The sequence below is a fragment of the Haliotis asinina genome, chromosome 2 (genome assembly GCF_037392515.1).
Source record: "Haliotis asinina isolate JCU_RB_2024 chromosome 2, JCU_Hal_asi_v2, whole genome shotgun sequence".
Taxonomy (NCBI): Eukaryota; Metazoa; Mollusca; class Gastropoda; order Lepetellida; family Haliotidae; genus Haliotis; species Haliotis asinina.
In genome coordinates, this window is record NC_090281.1 from 41,597,438 (window position 1) to 41,614,035 (window position 16,598).

The 16,598-nt window shown below is 38.4% G+C and overlaps 1 protein-coding gene across 2 annotated transcripts in view; it reads left to right on the top strand.

The window, feature by feature from the left end:
- LOC137273712 (nuclear receptor subfamily 5 group A member 2-like) overlaps nt 1-16,265 on the top strand; it is a 225,745-nt gene extending 209,480 nt beyond the window's left edge. Inside the window, exons 5-7 of one of the 2 annotated variants that reach the window (XM_067806514.1) lie at nt 1,024-1,128; nt 6,273-6,426; nt 15,503-16,265. In XM_067806514.1, the coding sequence (XP_067662615.1) occupies nt 1,024-1,128; nt 6,273-6,426; nt 15,503-15,750 (507 nt within the window). In that variant the 3' untranslated portion in view covers nt 15,751-16,265. The remainder of the gene's footprint in view (nt 1-1,023; nt 1,129-6,272; nt 6,427-15,502) is intronic. The other variant, XM_067806515.1, reaches the window with a different exon arrangement.
- Nucleotides 16,266-16,598: the final 333 nt, after the last annotated feature.

Here is a 16,598-nt window from a genome sequence, read left to right on the forward strand (position 1 = left end):
AGTCCAAAAAAAACAATGAGTAGCTTTCAGATTATTTGTCCTTTCAAACGTGGAGGCCGGGGGAATATGTCATCTTCTGATGACTCTTGTTTTCTTGGTCTCCATGGAAATGTTTCGGAAAAAGTGAGGGGTGTGTTTCATTTCTGGAGCACAACTCAATAACTTCTTAATATCTGTCATTAAAACTTGGCAGATATGTGTGGCAGACCCCAAAGTGGTGCCTTTTGCTATTTACAGGTTTTTGTGAATTATTATTTTCTTGGTTTCCATGGAAACGTTTCAGACTTAGTCTCAAAATGGAGGGATGGGCTTCGTTTCCAGAGCACAACTCAAAAAGCATTTCATATCTTTCAACAAATCTTGGCAGATGACTCTTGTATTGATTTTGCCCATCCAAGAAGAATGTTGGAGCACTTCTTTAGAAAGTAACAGATCACCTTTGGGGAATCACAACAACTGTTGTGGGGTAGAATAGGCCTTCAGCAACCCATGCTTGCCATAAAAGGCGACTCAGCTTGTCGTAAGAGGCGACTAACGGGATCGGGTGGTCAGACTCGCTGACTTGGTTGACACATGTCATCGGTTCCCAATTGCACAGATCGATGCTCATGTTGTTGATCACTGGATTGTCTGGTCCAGACTCGATTATTTACAGACCGCCGCCATATAGCTGTAATATTGCTGAGTGCGGCGTAAAACTAAACTCACTCACTCACTCACAACTGTTGTAGCTCACAAAATATCAGGGGAGCTTAAGCAGAGTGATTTTTTTTTATCATAGCGCTTGGACTGTCACAAGTCTATGTTAAGGTATTGGAGTTACAATCACTTTAACATGAAGACAGCTTTGTGAAATGAAGCCATGAATGAGTCATGAAGCTATTCTTCAGAGACATGTTACTTTTATCAAATCTTGAGCACTGAGCCTCTATCAGATATAGTAGGGGATTTTTTTCACTCCCCTGACTGTATTCACTGACCATTGTTAGCCATGTGTTTGACTCACATATATCTTTCTTGCAGGTGGAAGATCAGATGAAGCTACTACAAAACTCCTGGAGTGAAATACTTATACTGGACCTAGTATTCCGTCAAGTCAGTGAGTCTTGGTCTAGTGACATTATTCTGGTGAGTAGAAAATTTCCCACACATTACCGTTTCATAATGGTAAACAGTACATGTTTAACACACTCCTTTCAGTAGGCTGAAGTTGGAGAACATCTGCTTTAATCCTGTAAGAACAATTTGTGCATGATGCCTGCAGACTATTCAGAGCTTCGACAGGTCATTTTGAGATAATAGTAGCATCTTGCAACCTGAAAGGGATTTTCATTTTGTGAAGAGACATATCTTAAATTCAGTTAAGGAGTTTTTGCTTTTGGGTTTTTTTTTCTGCATAAATGGGTTATGAACAATACAAATATTCAGTTATTTCACTCATACCTCAGTGAACCCCCAAATTACTCGTAAGCAGATTTGACGAAAATGTGGTACCATCTGTAGTTTGATGAAAAACAGTTCCACAAATCAGGTTTACTGCTTCCTTCCTTCTTGAGTTTCCTGTTGTCAGAACCACAACATATTTTTGTGGCCTTTGTATGGAGAAAATCTGTATGTGCAATCAGAGCCATTGCCTGTAAAACAGTATATAGCATTGTGTGTCATGGTTCTGATATATGTTTTCCAATATATTGCCATACAATTTCTTTGCAAGTACACAACCTGTTGTTTATGGAGTTTTTGATTCTCATTTCAACCTGCACTTGCAATGGAGGTTTGGCTCAGTCAGCTCTGAGAAAGGAATGACACTGACCTTTTTCATCTATAAACAGAAACTAAATTCCAACTTGGAAAGCATCAAAATATGAATCCGTTGCTTCTTTTGGGAATAAAAATTTGTTTATTATTGGTATCCCCCCGGCATGTAATGCTGGGGGATATAGTCGACGCCTCATCTGTCCATCCGTCCCCTGTCTGTCCGTCCGTCCGTCCATAATCATTTTGTTTCCGGAGCATAACTCAGAAACTATTCAATATATTTAGACGAAACTTGATAGATATAGTAATCTCAGCCTATGGTTGTGCCTTTTGCTATTTACAGATTTTTGGCAGTCTAAGTAAACTTATCCTCAGTACTTTTACACTCCACTACTGAGTCTAACAAAACCTTATGGGAGGTCGTGTCAGGTAACCTTTGAGACTGACCAATCAGAACACAGCTTCCCAAATCGCAAAAGTGCACATTCGCACATCCCTTATGAACTTTTTATCTCGAAAAGGTTCGTACCCAAACGATTCCAATGCTGTTTAGCATATGCTCGCTTCCAGGTGATGCACATGGCGTATGTACAACCATGACAATGGTGAGTAAACAGTCGCTGAAAACAGTGTTTTTGGCAATATTCAAGGATGTTATCTTGCGGAAATATTAGCTAATGGTAACAATGTCAACAGAAACCCCAAGGCGTATATACTGCAGGTCAAATAACTGTGTTATATGCTGATTTTTGTTTGTGAAGAGATCTGTGTCAGTGACTTGAATATTTTGAAAGTCCCTCTGATTCCTAAATAGTAGCTGTTGTTTGATTGGTGAAATCTATTTAACCGTCTCGCGTTTGATTGGACAGCCATTTGTCCCTCAAAGGTTACCTTATGCGACCTTCTACTAGGTTTTGTTAGACTCAGTGGTGGAGTGTAACGTGGGCTTCGTTTCCGGAGCAGAACTCAAAAACCGTTCAATGTTTTTCTGCAAAACTTGGTAGATATATCAATCTGAACCTATAGTGGTGTCTTATGGTATTTACAGGTTTTTGTGATTTATTATTTTCTTGATTTCCATGGAAATGTTCGGATATAGTCTCAAAAAAATGAGAGGTGTGTTTCGTTTGCGGAGCAGAACTCAAAAACAGTTCAATATTTTTCTGCAAAACTTGGTAGATATATTACTCAGAACCCAAAGTGGTGCCTTTTGCCGTGTACAGGTTCTTGTGATTTATTATTTTTTCGGTTTCCCTGGAAACGTTTCGGACTTTCTCTCAAAAGTGAGAGGTGTGTTCCATTTCCAGAGCAGACCTCAAAAACTTCTTAATATCTGTCAGTGTTACTTGGTAGATATGTGTGGCAGACCCCAAAGTGGTGCATTTTGCTATTTCCTCTTTTTTTTTTGATGTATTATTTTCACGGTTCCTTGAACATGTTGCTGACTTCGTTTCCAGAGCACAGCTCAAAAACCATTTCATATCTTTCGAAAGATCTTGGCAGTAATACGAGACAGATCTAGAAATTTTGACTTTTTCTGATTACAGATATATGACATTTATATTTCTCATGAATTCCATGGAAACAATTCAGACTTGGTCTAAAAAGACAATAAGTAACTGTCGGATGATTTGTCCTTTCAAATATGTGGGGGCCGGGGGGATATGTCGTCTTCTGATGACTTTCAGTAAGTTTTGAGATGTGATTCTTAACCAGCTTGGCTTGTAACTCCAGAGATGAAAAAATTATTTTTCTGTTGAAAGGTTTAGGAGGCATTGCTGGCATTTTGAGAGATGGTCACAATCATCTCTGTATGATTTATACAGAAATATTTAGGGGAATTCATAAAATGTTGTGAGAAGTCAATGAAAATATTGACATTACGACATCGTCCAGTAATGATATGATAAGTGTTTGGTACAGCTGATTTTATAATGCCATTAACTAATGATGCAAGGTCTTTGTATCATTATGGTGAAATGTTACCTTTAGTTTATGAAGAGATGATATAACCAGGTTCATCACATCACATACTGCTTTCTTCCTGTTGATCATTTAAGATCTGTGGCCTCTGGAGGACTGATTTATGTCCACACCACTAATGATAAACTAGGTGCCATCACAGCTACACTTTTGGATGAGATGGTGATTGTTCTTACTAGACAAATCGACACCTCTTCAGGATGTGACCCACTTAGCCAGGCTACGGTAATGCCCTAGATAATCAAGAAATTGTGAGACATATTTCTCCATTGTTTTACTCTGTTGGATCGATGGAGATGGTATGTTACATCTTGCATTTCCCATCTTTGAACTCAATCAGTCAATACCTACAGTTATTAAGTGACAGACATGGGTGAAGTCCACCTCACTCGTGATGGAAACTTGTCAGCTATTTAACTTGACAGATTTGTAGTGCTGGCTGGAAGAGAGACACAGCTCAGCAAAGTTAAACATAATATTTGACAGTCCGCCTGGACTCTCTACCTAGATTGTTCTCTACTTATCTGAATTGTCACTTTTTACTGTGTGTCCAGTTTGAGATCTTACTAAGATTCCAGTTAGACCCCATCCTAATGTTGACTGACTGACTTTAAGATTCAGTAGGAGAGACCATGGAAGAAATGCCTTTTCTTCATGCATTTCTTCCATGGTCTCTCCTACTGAATCTTAAAATCTGAAGAAAGAACCACATCCTCATTTTTATCAGTACTTGTGATTACACAATGCCATTTAGGAAGTGGTCAAATGCAACATATGTCATATTTGGGATTTCACTTCCTCAGTAAAGTACAAATTCTAGTACTTTTTTGGTTGAGTCCCATCCGGGATTCGAACCCGCACCCTCAGAGTCAGGCACCTAATCGCCAGCAGACAAAGTCAGCCGCCCAACCCACTCAACTAGTGCGACTTCCACAAATACGAAAGTCGGACAACTGGTAGTCTAGACTGCGTACTTTGTGTACCCCTCTGATAAGTGTGAATTGGCACGGCACCAACAGCCGAAACCTATGATTACACGATGCCATTTAGGAAGTGGTCAAATGCAACATATGTCATATTTGGGATTTCACTTCCTCAGTAAAGTACAAATTCTAGTACTTTTTTGGTTGAGTCCCATCCGGGATTCGAACCCGCACCCTCAGAGTCAGGCACCTAATCGCCAGAACACAAAGTCAGCCGCCTAACCCGCTCAACTACCGCGACTTCCACAAACATGAAAGTCAGACAACTGGTAGTCTAGGCTGCATACTTTGTGTACCCCTCTGATAAGTGTGAATTGGCACGGCTCCAATGGCCGAAAGCTATGACTACATGATGCCATTTAGGAAGTGGTCAAATGCAACATATGTCATATTTATTTTACTGAGGAAGTGAAATCCCAAATATGACATATGTTGCATTTATCACTACTTGTCTGAATTGTCACTTTCTCATGTCAGGTATTTTTAACCAAAATCTTCACTGCCTGAAAATTGTCTCAAAGAAGATACAAGCCTTCTAAGAGTCTATCTGTGTCCTCAGATGTTGCTGGTTCTTTGAAAAAGTCATCATTTCCTCCTTTAGTGCTGGAGATGATGTGGATAAAGAGATGATCAAGTCACTGTTACCATGTTTGTTGATGTTAATGGAACTGCATAACATATTTTGCTATTTCACAGTTGAAACATTGTCTTCCATCTCCTCTTCATTCTGTTCTTCAACATTGGCATGACCTTTTTAGTAAGGTACACTAACTGTCAAGTGGGTCGGTGTCATTATGACTTGCTGGACAGCAGAGAATTTGCATGACCTGGTTAAGTGAGCATTTCATGTTTCCAACAAGAAATGATAAAGTATTTGTTGGCTGAAAGTCAGTCAACAAAACAAAATTCTTGGTAACTTCCTTATTATGATAGTTAGAGGCATTGAACATATTGTTTCCCAGTACCCATGTTGTGGACATGTAATTTCCAACTCTGGAAGTAGTAGTACCATGGAACAGACTAAACAGACATTACTCTCACAGACATCAGACTTAGTCGTAGTTCAAGGTTCAAGCTGATATGATATGAGCACTGCACAAGGTATGGCACATAGATTTTAGTCATGTTATCTTACTTGTCTTGTCACAATCACTCTTTACAGTTGACTATTACTGTCAGAAAAGCAACTGAAGAATCTTACCCAATTACCACCACCACATAAAACCCAATATTAAGTTTTAACCATAATTTCAACCCACGCCACATAACACCCAATATTAAGCTTTAACTGTAATTTCAACCCACATCATATCCCAACTGCGTTAGTCAACATGTTATTGTTTTGACCATATCCAGGTGAACTACAGTGTCTACTGTACTACTGTTTCCAGCTTTTGTGCCATCTTTATGTTCATTTCATAAAATTGCTTGATGGTGTTGCAAGTATTCTGAAACAGTTAAATGAAGGAGACAAATGAACCATGCAGCTTTACTGTTTCTAAACAAAGCAAATTATGTGTTAGTGGAATGTGTTGCTTTATGTTTCAGGCAAGTGGCCATAGGATCGGCTTTGATGTGCTGGACAAACTGGGCTTGAGTGATGTCAAGGCTCGAATTTATGAACTCATAAAAAAGGCAAAGGACCTTAAGATTGATGTCTATGAATATGCGTGCCTTAAATTTCTGATTTTGCTCAATCCAGGTAAGGCATAAATCCCCCCCAGAGTGATTTTTTCCAGGACTACTGCATGTAAATTTTGTCAGATGTTGTGAATTATTTGTAAACGGAAAGTTTAAAAAAGTATCAGTAGATCATAAAATGACATTCTTTGTTCTTCTTTATAGAAAGAGTGTTCATTAGCATCATATATTGTGTAATCAAATTTGACTAGTGGTAACTGCTTGAAACCTTGCATTTGAAGCACAGCATTTACTTAAAACATTTTCTTACACTTAAACATGTGATGCTGTAATAGATCTTATAATTGTTACATGGTAATTTCCTAATTATAACACAGATGTTAACCCACAAATTGGTTGGTGAGGAACTAAATTCTTGAATCAGTAAGTGACCATAGTGACATGTTATGTCTCTGGATCCTTTTCCTCAGCAGCACTGAGACTTGCCATGAGAGATGAGTAAGCCAAGAGACAGCCAATGTAGACCTACCAAAGAACACATTCCCAAAAACGCAGAAAAGCTCACATTAACTTTGGAAATAGCAACATAAACATAAGACATAGCTACTGAAACTGTAAGAACACCAACTTTGAATTGCTAAAACTGGAGCAAAAAATCATGAAGAGCCTGCAACTTCAATTTTGCGCATGTGCACATGGAAGATGAAGTTTCAACCTCATGTTGCTATTTTCCAGTTTGAACAAGAGTTACATTTCCTTCTTAAAGCATTTCTGTTGTATTATTTGGCAATTATCATCGTCATGCTTGTGTAAACACTTGTTTAGTTTACTTTTCATTTGTATGACAAAATTGACAGTAATTATTTTAATGTACTGCGGGGTTGTTTTTAAATTTGACAGAAATGCAGGTCATAATGTGCATGCCAGTAAAGATCAGAGTTTGGTAATGTAAAAATGTTGCAGTTTCATAGTTTTTCATTGCTGCTTTTACTGTTTCAGAAGCTATGTTTATGTTGCTATTTCCATGATTAATGTGGGCTTTTCTGCATGTTTCTGCACAGTGGGAAAGTTTTCTTTGGTAGGTCTACAATGTTTGGTGTATGTCATGCTGTCACACTCTGGACTGTCTTGTCCAGACTATTTACTGACCACTGCCATATAGCTGGAATATTGCGTAGAGCAGAATTAAACACCAAACAAAACAGTTGAATGTGTTCTAGTAATACTTTGCTTGTAATTTGATCTGTAAGATTTCGTTAAGATTGTCAGAATGTAGTGTCATCATATCCATGAGTAGTGAGGTAGTCTAGTGGTTAATGTGTTTTCTCATCATGCTGAGGAGCTGTGTTTGATTCCCCACATTGGCAGAATGTGTGAAACCCATTTCTGGTGTCCCATGCTGTGATATTGCTGGAATATTGCCAAAAGCTAACTAAACTCTCACTTCACCATATTCATAACATAGCTTGGAAGTAAATGAAATTTTGATATGAACTCATCCCTGATGTCCACACAGTTGTACATACAGTCATCCCTCACTATAACGCGGGTCTTGAGCTTGGAAATAAATGAAATTTTGATATGAACTCATCCCTAATGTCCACACAGTTGTCCATGCAGTCATCCCTCGCCATAACGTCTTGGGGTCCACAGATGACCCCCCACGTTATTAGACATCCGTGTTATAGTACCTATTACATAATGTGGAACAAAGGCCGAGTTAGATCGTATATTCCAAGGACATAACAAAACTGCTGTTTCGTGAATTGGGTCCAGTAAAAACATATCGTATCGTTGAAGGTGGAAATAAACAAAGTTTGAAAATGAAAATATATATACAGTAAAGTTCACTTATGATGTACACGCTTACAACGAATTGCTGGTTACAACGAACAAATTCAGAAGTCCCGACTGCTTTCCTATATATTGTTAGGAAAATGGGAAACTTTGCAACGTTGTTATTCAACTAAGCCGGAAATAGCGATCAGCTGTGCACAGATGTTTTGGTCCAATGTACCAGTGATTCAGGTAAAAACGATCCGATAATATTACATCAAAGAACTTCTATTCCATTTTCAGAATATTTTACATATTAAGCTGTTATTATAGCAGATTATTTTACATTGCTATCTGGCTAGTATATAATGTGAGTTTCCTGCAAACATATTTAACATAACAATGAACACAGGCCTTTACCTGTCTTGATACAATTTACGTGGGAGACAGTTTGACAAGTCACCGCTGACTCCCCGCGATACTTGCAACTTTGATTGTAAAAAAACAAAATTTTACCCATTTAATTGTTGAAACTGACTTCAATGAGTCAATAACGCGGGTCTCGGAGTCCATGGATTACGAGACTGTAATCTGTTGGTGACTGCTAAGAATAATGTGAAATTGGTGCTATCGGGGTAGGCGCGAAAAACGGACCCTCACGAATGAGGTAAGCGGAAGTTGTACGTGTATGGAATGAGGTAATGCTCTCACGGTGTTTCCGTTGTTTCTGTCAACAGTTTTAATAAATAAAATTGGGATTGAATTTAATCAAATAAAATGTGGTGTCTGACACCATGCATCCTGGGATGACTGTGTCTTGCCGCACTAAATCGTGGTGTGTTGCATCACAGCAAACATTGTAAGTACTCATCGTAACTCTACTGATGACATGTCTTGTCTTTCATAAATTACTGCTACGATGTTGGTACGATCATTATTGAGAAAACCCTGCATGTTTTAAGCATGTGAAACACAATGGATATGTACAATAAACACTGTCAGTTGCCATCCGCACTGAATTTCACTAGTTTACGAAAGTTAAAAGAGCGCAGCAGCGGATTTGTTGATGAGCTATTTTCGATTTCGTTAGGGGGTGTAATCGCAGTACAACCTTTTTATGGGAGCCACGGATTACCCCGCGGTTTAACCGAAACCGGGGATGCGAGGGATGACTGTATTTTGCTTCTGTTGAAAGACAGAGCAAGTGGAGCCAGTGTTTCCACCACTGGGTGTTCTGAACTGACACTTATAGAGGACAATAAGTTCTTAGCTGACCAGGGCCAAAGGCCTCAGTCTGCCTGTAGCATATTTGTCATTTAAGTGTTAACTTCTCTGACAAAGTGAAAGGATAAAACTAGGACTGAAGGAAGATCACAGTTTCACTGAGATTTGTTAATGGCTTTGTGATAATGGTATTTCACAAAAATGAGAAACAATTAGCATTGTTAATACCTCAAATAAACTCTAAAAGAATATAACCTATTGTTGTGCAGCAAAATAAGGGATTAATATTTTTTCCACACCATTAAAAACAATCAGTAACCGTATCTTATAGCAGCATTATACTTATGTATGACCAAGATATTTTTTAATTAATCTTCTGTAATTTTTTTCACACAACATTTAGGAGTCATTCCAGATCCCTTTTTCAAATGAGTGAGTGAGTGAGTTTAGTTTTACGCAGCACTCAGCAATATTACAGCTATATGGTGGCGGTCTGTAAGTAATTGAGTCTGGACCAGACAATCCAGTGACCAATAACATGAGCATCGATCTGCACAATTGGGAACCGATGGCATGTGTCAACCAAGTCAGCAAGTCTGACCACCCGATCCCGTTAGTCGCCTCTTATGACAAGCATAGTCGTCTTTTATGGCAAGCATGGGTTGCTGAAGGCCTATTCTACCCCGGGACCTTCACGGGTATTTATCAAATGAACTGACAGCTGATGCTATGACGTCGACCCTTAACAGTGCTATTGTCACAATGCATGTGACATCACAATCACAGGGAAGGGTACATTATAAGTGTAGTCAAAAAGTTGACCTGGGAAAAAATTTTCAAAGCTATCTTAGCACTAAAATAGTCATAAGTACCATGCATTAACATTGACTTATGACTGTCTCAGCACTAACAGAGCTTCGAAAATCTAGGCTCTGTTGCATATTTAGTGATGATAAATCCCTGTTACAGTTGAAACTTGTACCGCTGGAGAAAGTTACATCAAAACCAAGTCTGGGTGTCACCAGATAATTTAAGCTTTGCAATAGATTGCCTCAAGTGGGCCTTCACTGCCTGCAGTGGCTACCCAGCCAATGTCTCCATGACTATCACCAAAACACGTGAATCATCAGACCCACGCCTCAAGGACAGGCTAAGTAAACTTAGTCTCAGTGTACTTCGTTACACTCCACCATTGAGTCTAACAAAACCTAGTAGGTCGCATCAGGAACCTTTGAGCGACCAATGACCTTCCAATCAAATGCGAGACATTTAAATAGATTTAACCAATCAAACAACGGCTACTATTTAGGAATCAGAGGGACTTTCAAAATATTCATGTCACTGACACAGATCTCTTCACAAACAAAAATCCAAATATAACACAGTTATTTGACCTGCAGTAGATACGCCTTGGGGTTTCTGTTGACATGGTTACCATTTGCTAATATTTCCGCAAGATGACATCCTTGAATGTTGCCAAAAACACCATTTTCAGCAACTGTTTACTCACCGTTGTCTTGGTTGTACATATGCCGTGTGGATCACCTGCAAGCAAGCGTACGCTATATAGCATTCGGAATCATTCGGGTACGATCATTTTCGAGATAAAAAGTTTAAAAGGTTTGTGCAAGTGTGCACTTTCATGATTTGGTAAGCTGTGTTCTGACAGGTCAATCTCTAAGGTTACCTGACGCGACCTCCCATAAGTTTTTGTTAGACTCAGTGGTGGAGTGTAACGAATTACACTGAGACTAAGTTTACTTAGACTGGCCTCAAACCAGAACCATCCCGATCAAGATCACAATACCCTATGTGGGACCAGTCAGTCATCAGAAAGCTCAACCAATGAAGAGCAAACTTTATCTAACAATACAACTAATTAAGACACTCCACCAGGCAAATGGGATAGAATCTAGCAATGGAAGCCAATGGATGCATATACCAAATACCATGCTGTTGTGGTCATCAATATATTGATGAGACTCTCAGGCCCATCTCTCAGTTGCTGTACACAAGTCATCAGTGTGCAAACAATGATGAGTGGGCTATATCGGAGCACATGGCGGCAAATAACCTCAATCATGTAATCATATGGAATAACATCACGGTACTTTCATGTAATGACAGTGTTTGGCATCGGAGAAAACTACAGGAGGCTGTAGAAATAACAAGACTAAACAGGCAGTGAATCATGACCAAGGTGTCTACCTTCCAAGTGCTTGGGACCTCTTTATTAACCTTTGATAAATATTCTTGATGAATTTTGATAAATGTGAAGTATATAATCTGTTGATTCTGAGAAGCCTACTATCAAGTAATCATTGTGTAATTAGCAGTCATTTTGTTTTAACATTCAAGTTTCATATCTAGTATGAATTTATCATCATTATGTAAGTAACAGGTAAAGTTTTCAACAACACTTATACTATACACTTCCTTCTGATTGTGATGTCACGCTATTTCACCACCATAATGAAGGATAAGAACAATGTGATGATAATGAATATAGACATGTTGTGACATTACAACCAGTCAGTGTAGTTAAGGATAAAACTCTAATGTCATATGGCCACTATGGAAACTGACACTTTTCAAATAGTTTTTGAACATATATGTGAAATTTAGTGTCTTAATAGGTGATTAAGAAAGTGTAGTTTACTTTTCAGTGAAAAAGTGATCCAACATCCTGTTATTGTTTAAGTTTACTCATAAGACATTATGATACTGCATCCTGCATTCAAATGTGTTGATATATATGGCATTATTCAGTCAAATGGAACTGTATGAAGGTGGTCTACACAGTCTTACTGATGGGCACTTTGTCAAAGTGTTCCTGGTTCTCACTTTGTTCATGTTCATGTGTATGCTGGGGGTGAAACGGTACACTCTCACCATGGTATGGAACGTCTTATGGTACACGCCTTTTTGTTTGGTCTGTTTCAGGTCGGTATATGAGATATGATCATAATGCAGAAAATTGACAAGAGCCAAACTAAACCTTATGTTGTTTCATAACATGGGAAAACTTAATCACAATTTGTGTTTTTATGAATTATTAAGAGATTCTTACAAACATGTCAAGAATTACTGTAGGTTTGGCAAATCACCAGGGATATTCATGTTTTTGTTCAAGAACACAAGTCTGTTCACGGTTTCACTGGACAGACTTGCCCTTTCATGGCTAACAACATCTCCAGCTGTTATCTTTATATATACTACAAGCAAAAAGTATTTGAACTCCCTAAAAGTTGATAGCCACATATATACTGAAGTGTGGTGAGGTCATTTACACTTATAGCAACTTTTTCTGTGCATAATGGGCACTTTGACTGAAACGTTAGAACTTGCTGTGCTGTAACTGATTCAGCATTCGTTGAATTTGAGTGATATCAAACTGTATAAGAAACAGTCACAAACAAGGGTGCTGAAACAGACTCAGCACCATGTTTGAGTCAAATGTCCAAACGCAGCACACTAATGCTTGTGGGAGACGTACCTCCCATTAGGTTTTTTTCATGTATCAGATTATTTTTTGCATTTGTTCTGAAGTCCAATGTATTCTACCAGTCATATTTGCCTAAACCCAGTGGGAATTTTATACCTATGACAAGTAACATATCGTCATTAATGCAATTGATGTGTTTACATAATATACACAGTTACAGAAGGTATAACATGATTGGACTGATATTTATCTTTGAAATAGCAGTAAGAAGGAACACAGGTACTGATGTCTTGCTCACCTGTAGATCTAAGTAGACGACATTCAAGACAATTCTGAAAATGGTGGCCGTCTAGGAATGCATAGATTTGGACAACATGATTTGATTTCTAGAAAAGCTGTCACAAGGTTCTTAAAATGATGGTATGAAAATACCGAAATTTTGGTTTCCATTACAGTATGCTGAACCAAAGGTCAAATACTGCGGTTCTACTAGTTCTACTAATACCACTGTATACCGTTTTACCCCTAGAGTATGCTGATTAAGAAGCGTATATATATATATGTGTAGCATCTACTACTAACCAGACATTGATTATTGTGAGGTACATAAGGGGCAAACAGCTCCCCATGTACAAGTCTGCATTACTAATACAACATTGGACTGTGCATGTCTTAAAACATCCCTTACATGAACAGCAACTGTGATCATAAGGGATCTAATTTGTCTGGTTGTGCAAGCTCAATGGCAAGCGCTCAAATGATCACAAAGATTTTCTGCTTGGGATGTGAACAGCTTATGTGCTTTTTCTTCGTAAGATTACTGTATGTGCTTGCTGCCATGCATCAGTTGATACTAGAATGTGCACATATGCATGCCCTGTTGAACAAGTCAGTGCAAGACACTGTAGTTTACTGACACTGTTGCTGCTTGGTGTCTGTGCAGCCAGGGACAAATATGAAACAAAGCATGTCAACTCAAGCAGAGTACATAGTTATGAATATGTAAGTGATCCAGATTTACATGTTGAGCAGGTAAGTCAGCATGGACACAAGGTAAGTCTGGCAAGGTCAATACATGACATACATGGAACAAGGAGACTATCTAAGACAAGCCTTTTGGACCACCCAGATATATTCCGTTGACCTGCGGTTGTATTTGAAGATAATTGTGATTAGTGGACATGCTGCCTGTACAGATAATGTGTTGTGAAGTGAAGTAGTGGATTCCTTCTGTTAATACCAAGTTTTTCATTGTTGTCCATATTGTGATCAAAATACACTAGGTTTGGAATGGCAAGAGGGTGTGACGCTCTTCACATCAGTTCACTTCTATGAAAAACATTCGCTATCACTAGAATATGATATCATAAGAAAATGTTTTGTGTTCTATGATTGGTGTACATTTTCTGCTCTCATAGCTGAAAGCATGACAAAAGTTACTTTTGTACTTATTTGGACAAGAAAAAGAGATATTTTCCAGCATATATGAAGTTAAAGTTAAGCTGTCTGTCTGGGTATTACTGTGTTAAAATACAACGGAAGCAGCAAGACCTTCTCAGCCATATGCTCGTAACACTTTCCTATTTGTATATTGACTCTTAGAAGTGTGGACACAAGGGTGTACTAGTTGTCTAGGAGACTGCAATTCACGGAGCAGAGTTACATACTTTGGGCATGTTAGAAAAGCCATGATTGTGAATTTGAATCCTGGTTTGGCATGATTTGTTTCACTGTAATAGAAATACACATGCACCATGGAAAATCACTTTGAAAAGATTCTTGTTCAGGTGAGCTACAGAGCCTTTTGTCTCAACCTTTTGCTCACCTGACACAGAAGTTCATGTGTCATGTTCATCTGTAATTCAGTATGTTTGGTTGTAAGTTTGAACCTGCTCTGAAACTGCCAGAACTCAGTGGTTGAAATGTTCAGTCAGTATGTCTCTTAAATCTGCTCACAGAATATTAATCACATTCACCATGGCAACCTTGCTAATGGTATCAATTTGGTCATCAATTACATGTGTGTTGCAGTGACATTCAAATTTTGATGTTCATAGTTTTCCTTCCTCCCCTAAAGATTAATTTAGGATTAGAGTTGACATGTTTTAGTCTTAACATTTTCCCCAAGTTTGACCTTGATCATGTTGAAGTATCTTATGTAACTCTCATGTTTAGATAGTGTAAGAGAGACTTCTGGTCAGACAAGTACTCATGAAGCAATATGTGATTCACTGACCAAGCAGATGGTTTGTCTGTTTTGTAGAAATGTGTCACTGTGTGTATGTGTTGTTGGTAACACTTAAGGACTTTATCCAGCTAATGCTACAACTTTTCCTGAAAGTATATCATTTGAGGTAATGAGATTTTTGTGTGTGGACACTGACACTATTTAGGATTGTCCAGGAAACCAGATGTAATTGTTTATCAGAGCTCTGAAGTGGTCATCGCTGCTGCACATGTGATTTGATACTAAAGTGTTTATGTTTTGTTTTTTCAATTTTTAAGTTTGACATTTACAAGTTCCATAGTGGTTCTCTTTGACACTACAGCATACTCAAAATACTCACTCCTCAATGAAGATTGCTTTTCAGTTACCTAACAATTGTCAGTTCTTGCATGTTTCTGATTATTTTATTTCATATATCATTCAGCCTTTGAGACCATGTATGACTCTCTGTTTTGTATCTTGTAGATGTGTCAGGATTGGAAAACCGTCACTATGTCGAGCAGAGCCAGGAAAAAGTAAATGCTGCACTTCTTGAATATTGCCTTAATTTCTACCCAGAAATGAAGGACAAATTTGGTCAAGTACTTTTGCGACTGCCTGAAATCCGTCTCATTAGTATTCAAGGAGAGGAATTTCTCTACTATAAACATCTGAGTGGAGAAGTGCCTGACCAAACCTTGCTCCTGGAGATGCTTCACTCAAAGAAGAAATAGCAGCTGGTTGTGAGGAAAGAGACAGATATCGTGTAGCATGTGTGTGTGATCAGTGCATCAGTCATCAGCTGAGAGACACTACAGCAAGCTAGCTCTGTACATGACATGTATATAAACTGGGAAGTAGGCAGACTGCCATCAACTCTACATAAACAGGGCAGACTGGATGAAGAGCCTGAGACATAGCAGCTTTTTGTTGATGCTTATATCATAGCCAGGAAAACTCATTGATGTATACAATAATTAGTGCTACAAGTATGACAGACTTGAGCAGAAGGGGCGAGCAGACAATCATTGTTGCTTCACAATTATAGAGGTGTGCTTACACCGTGCAAGGTAACATGTACATGTACATATCTCAGACGACAACATACTTATGATGACGTAGTGTGCATCTCTCCATCACAGCAAATCTTGTAGTTATGTTTTGTTATCAGTCTTTCATTCAGAACTTGTGGTGGTGTTTCTGTGTTGTACCATCCTTGTAGTACAAGTAAAGACAGATTGTAGTGTTCCATTTATAATGCTTACTTGGCTGTTTTCAGTAATGATTATGAATGTTTAGTCATCTAGTCCCTCAAGCTAACTTGAAACAAAAACATTTTCAACTGAAACCACTGTGACCTGGAACATTACTCAATATTTTACCCCAGAATCAGATCACAAGTCATTTTCTTACATAGGAGAGTTGTTTATTTTTTGTCTTGAGTCTGCCATTGAAACACATGGTGATGTGATGTGGTGAATGTTAGTTTGATTGATGTTTACCAGCTGCAGCATGTGATGGTCTACGCATATTGAGATCAGCACAAAGTATTAGGTTAAGAAGAATGAATAGTGACATGAAG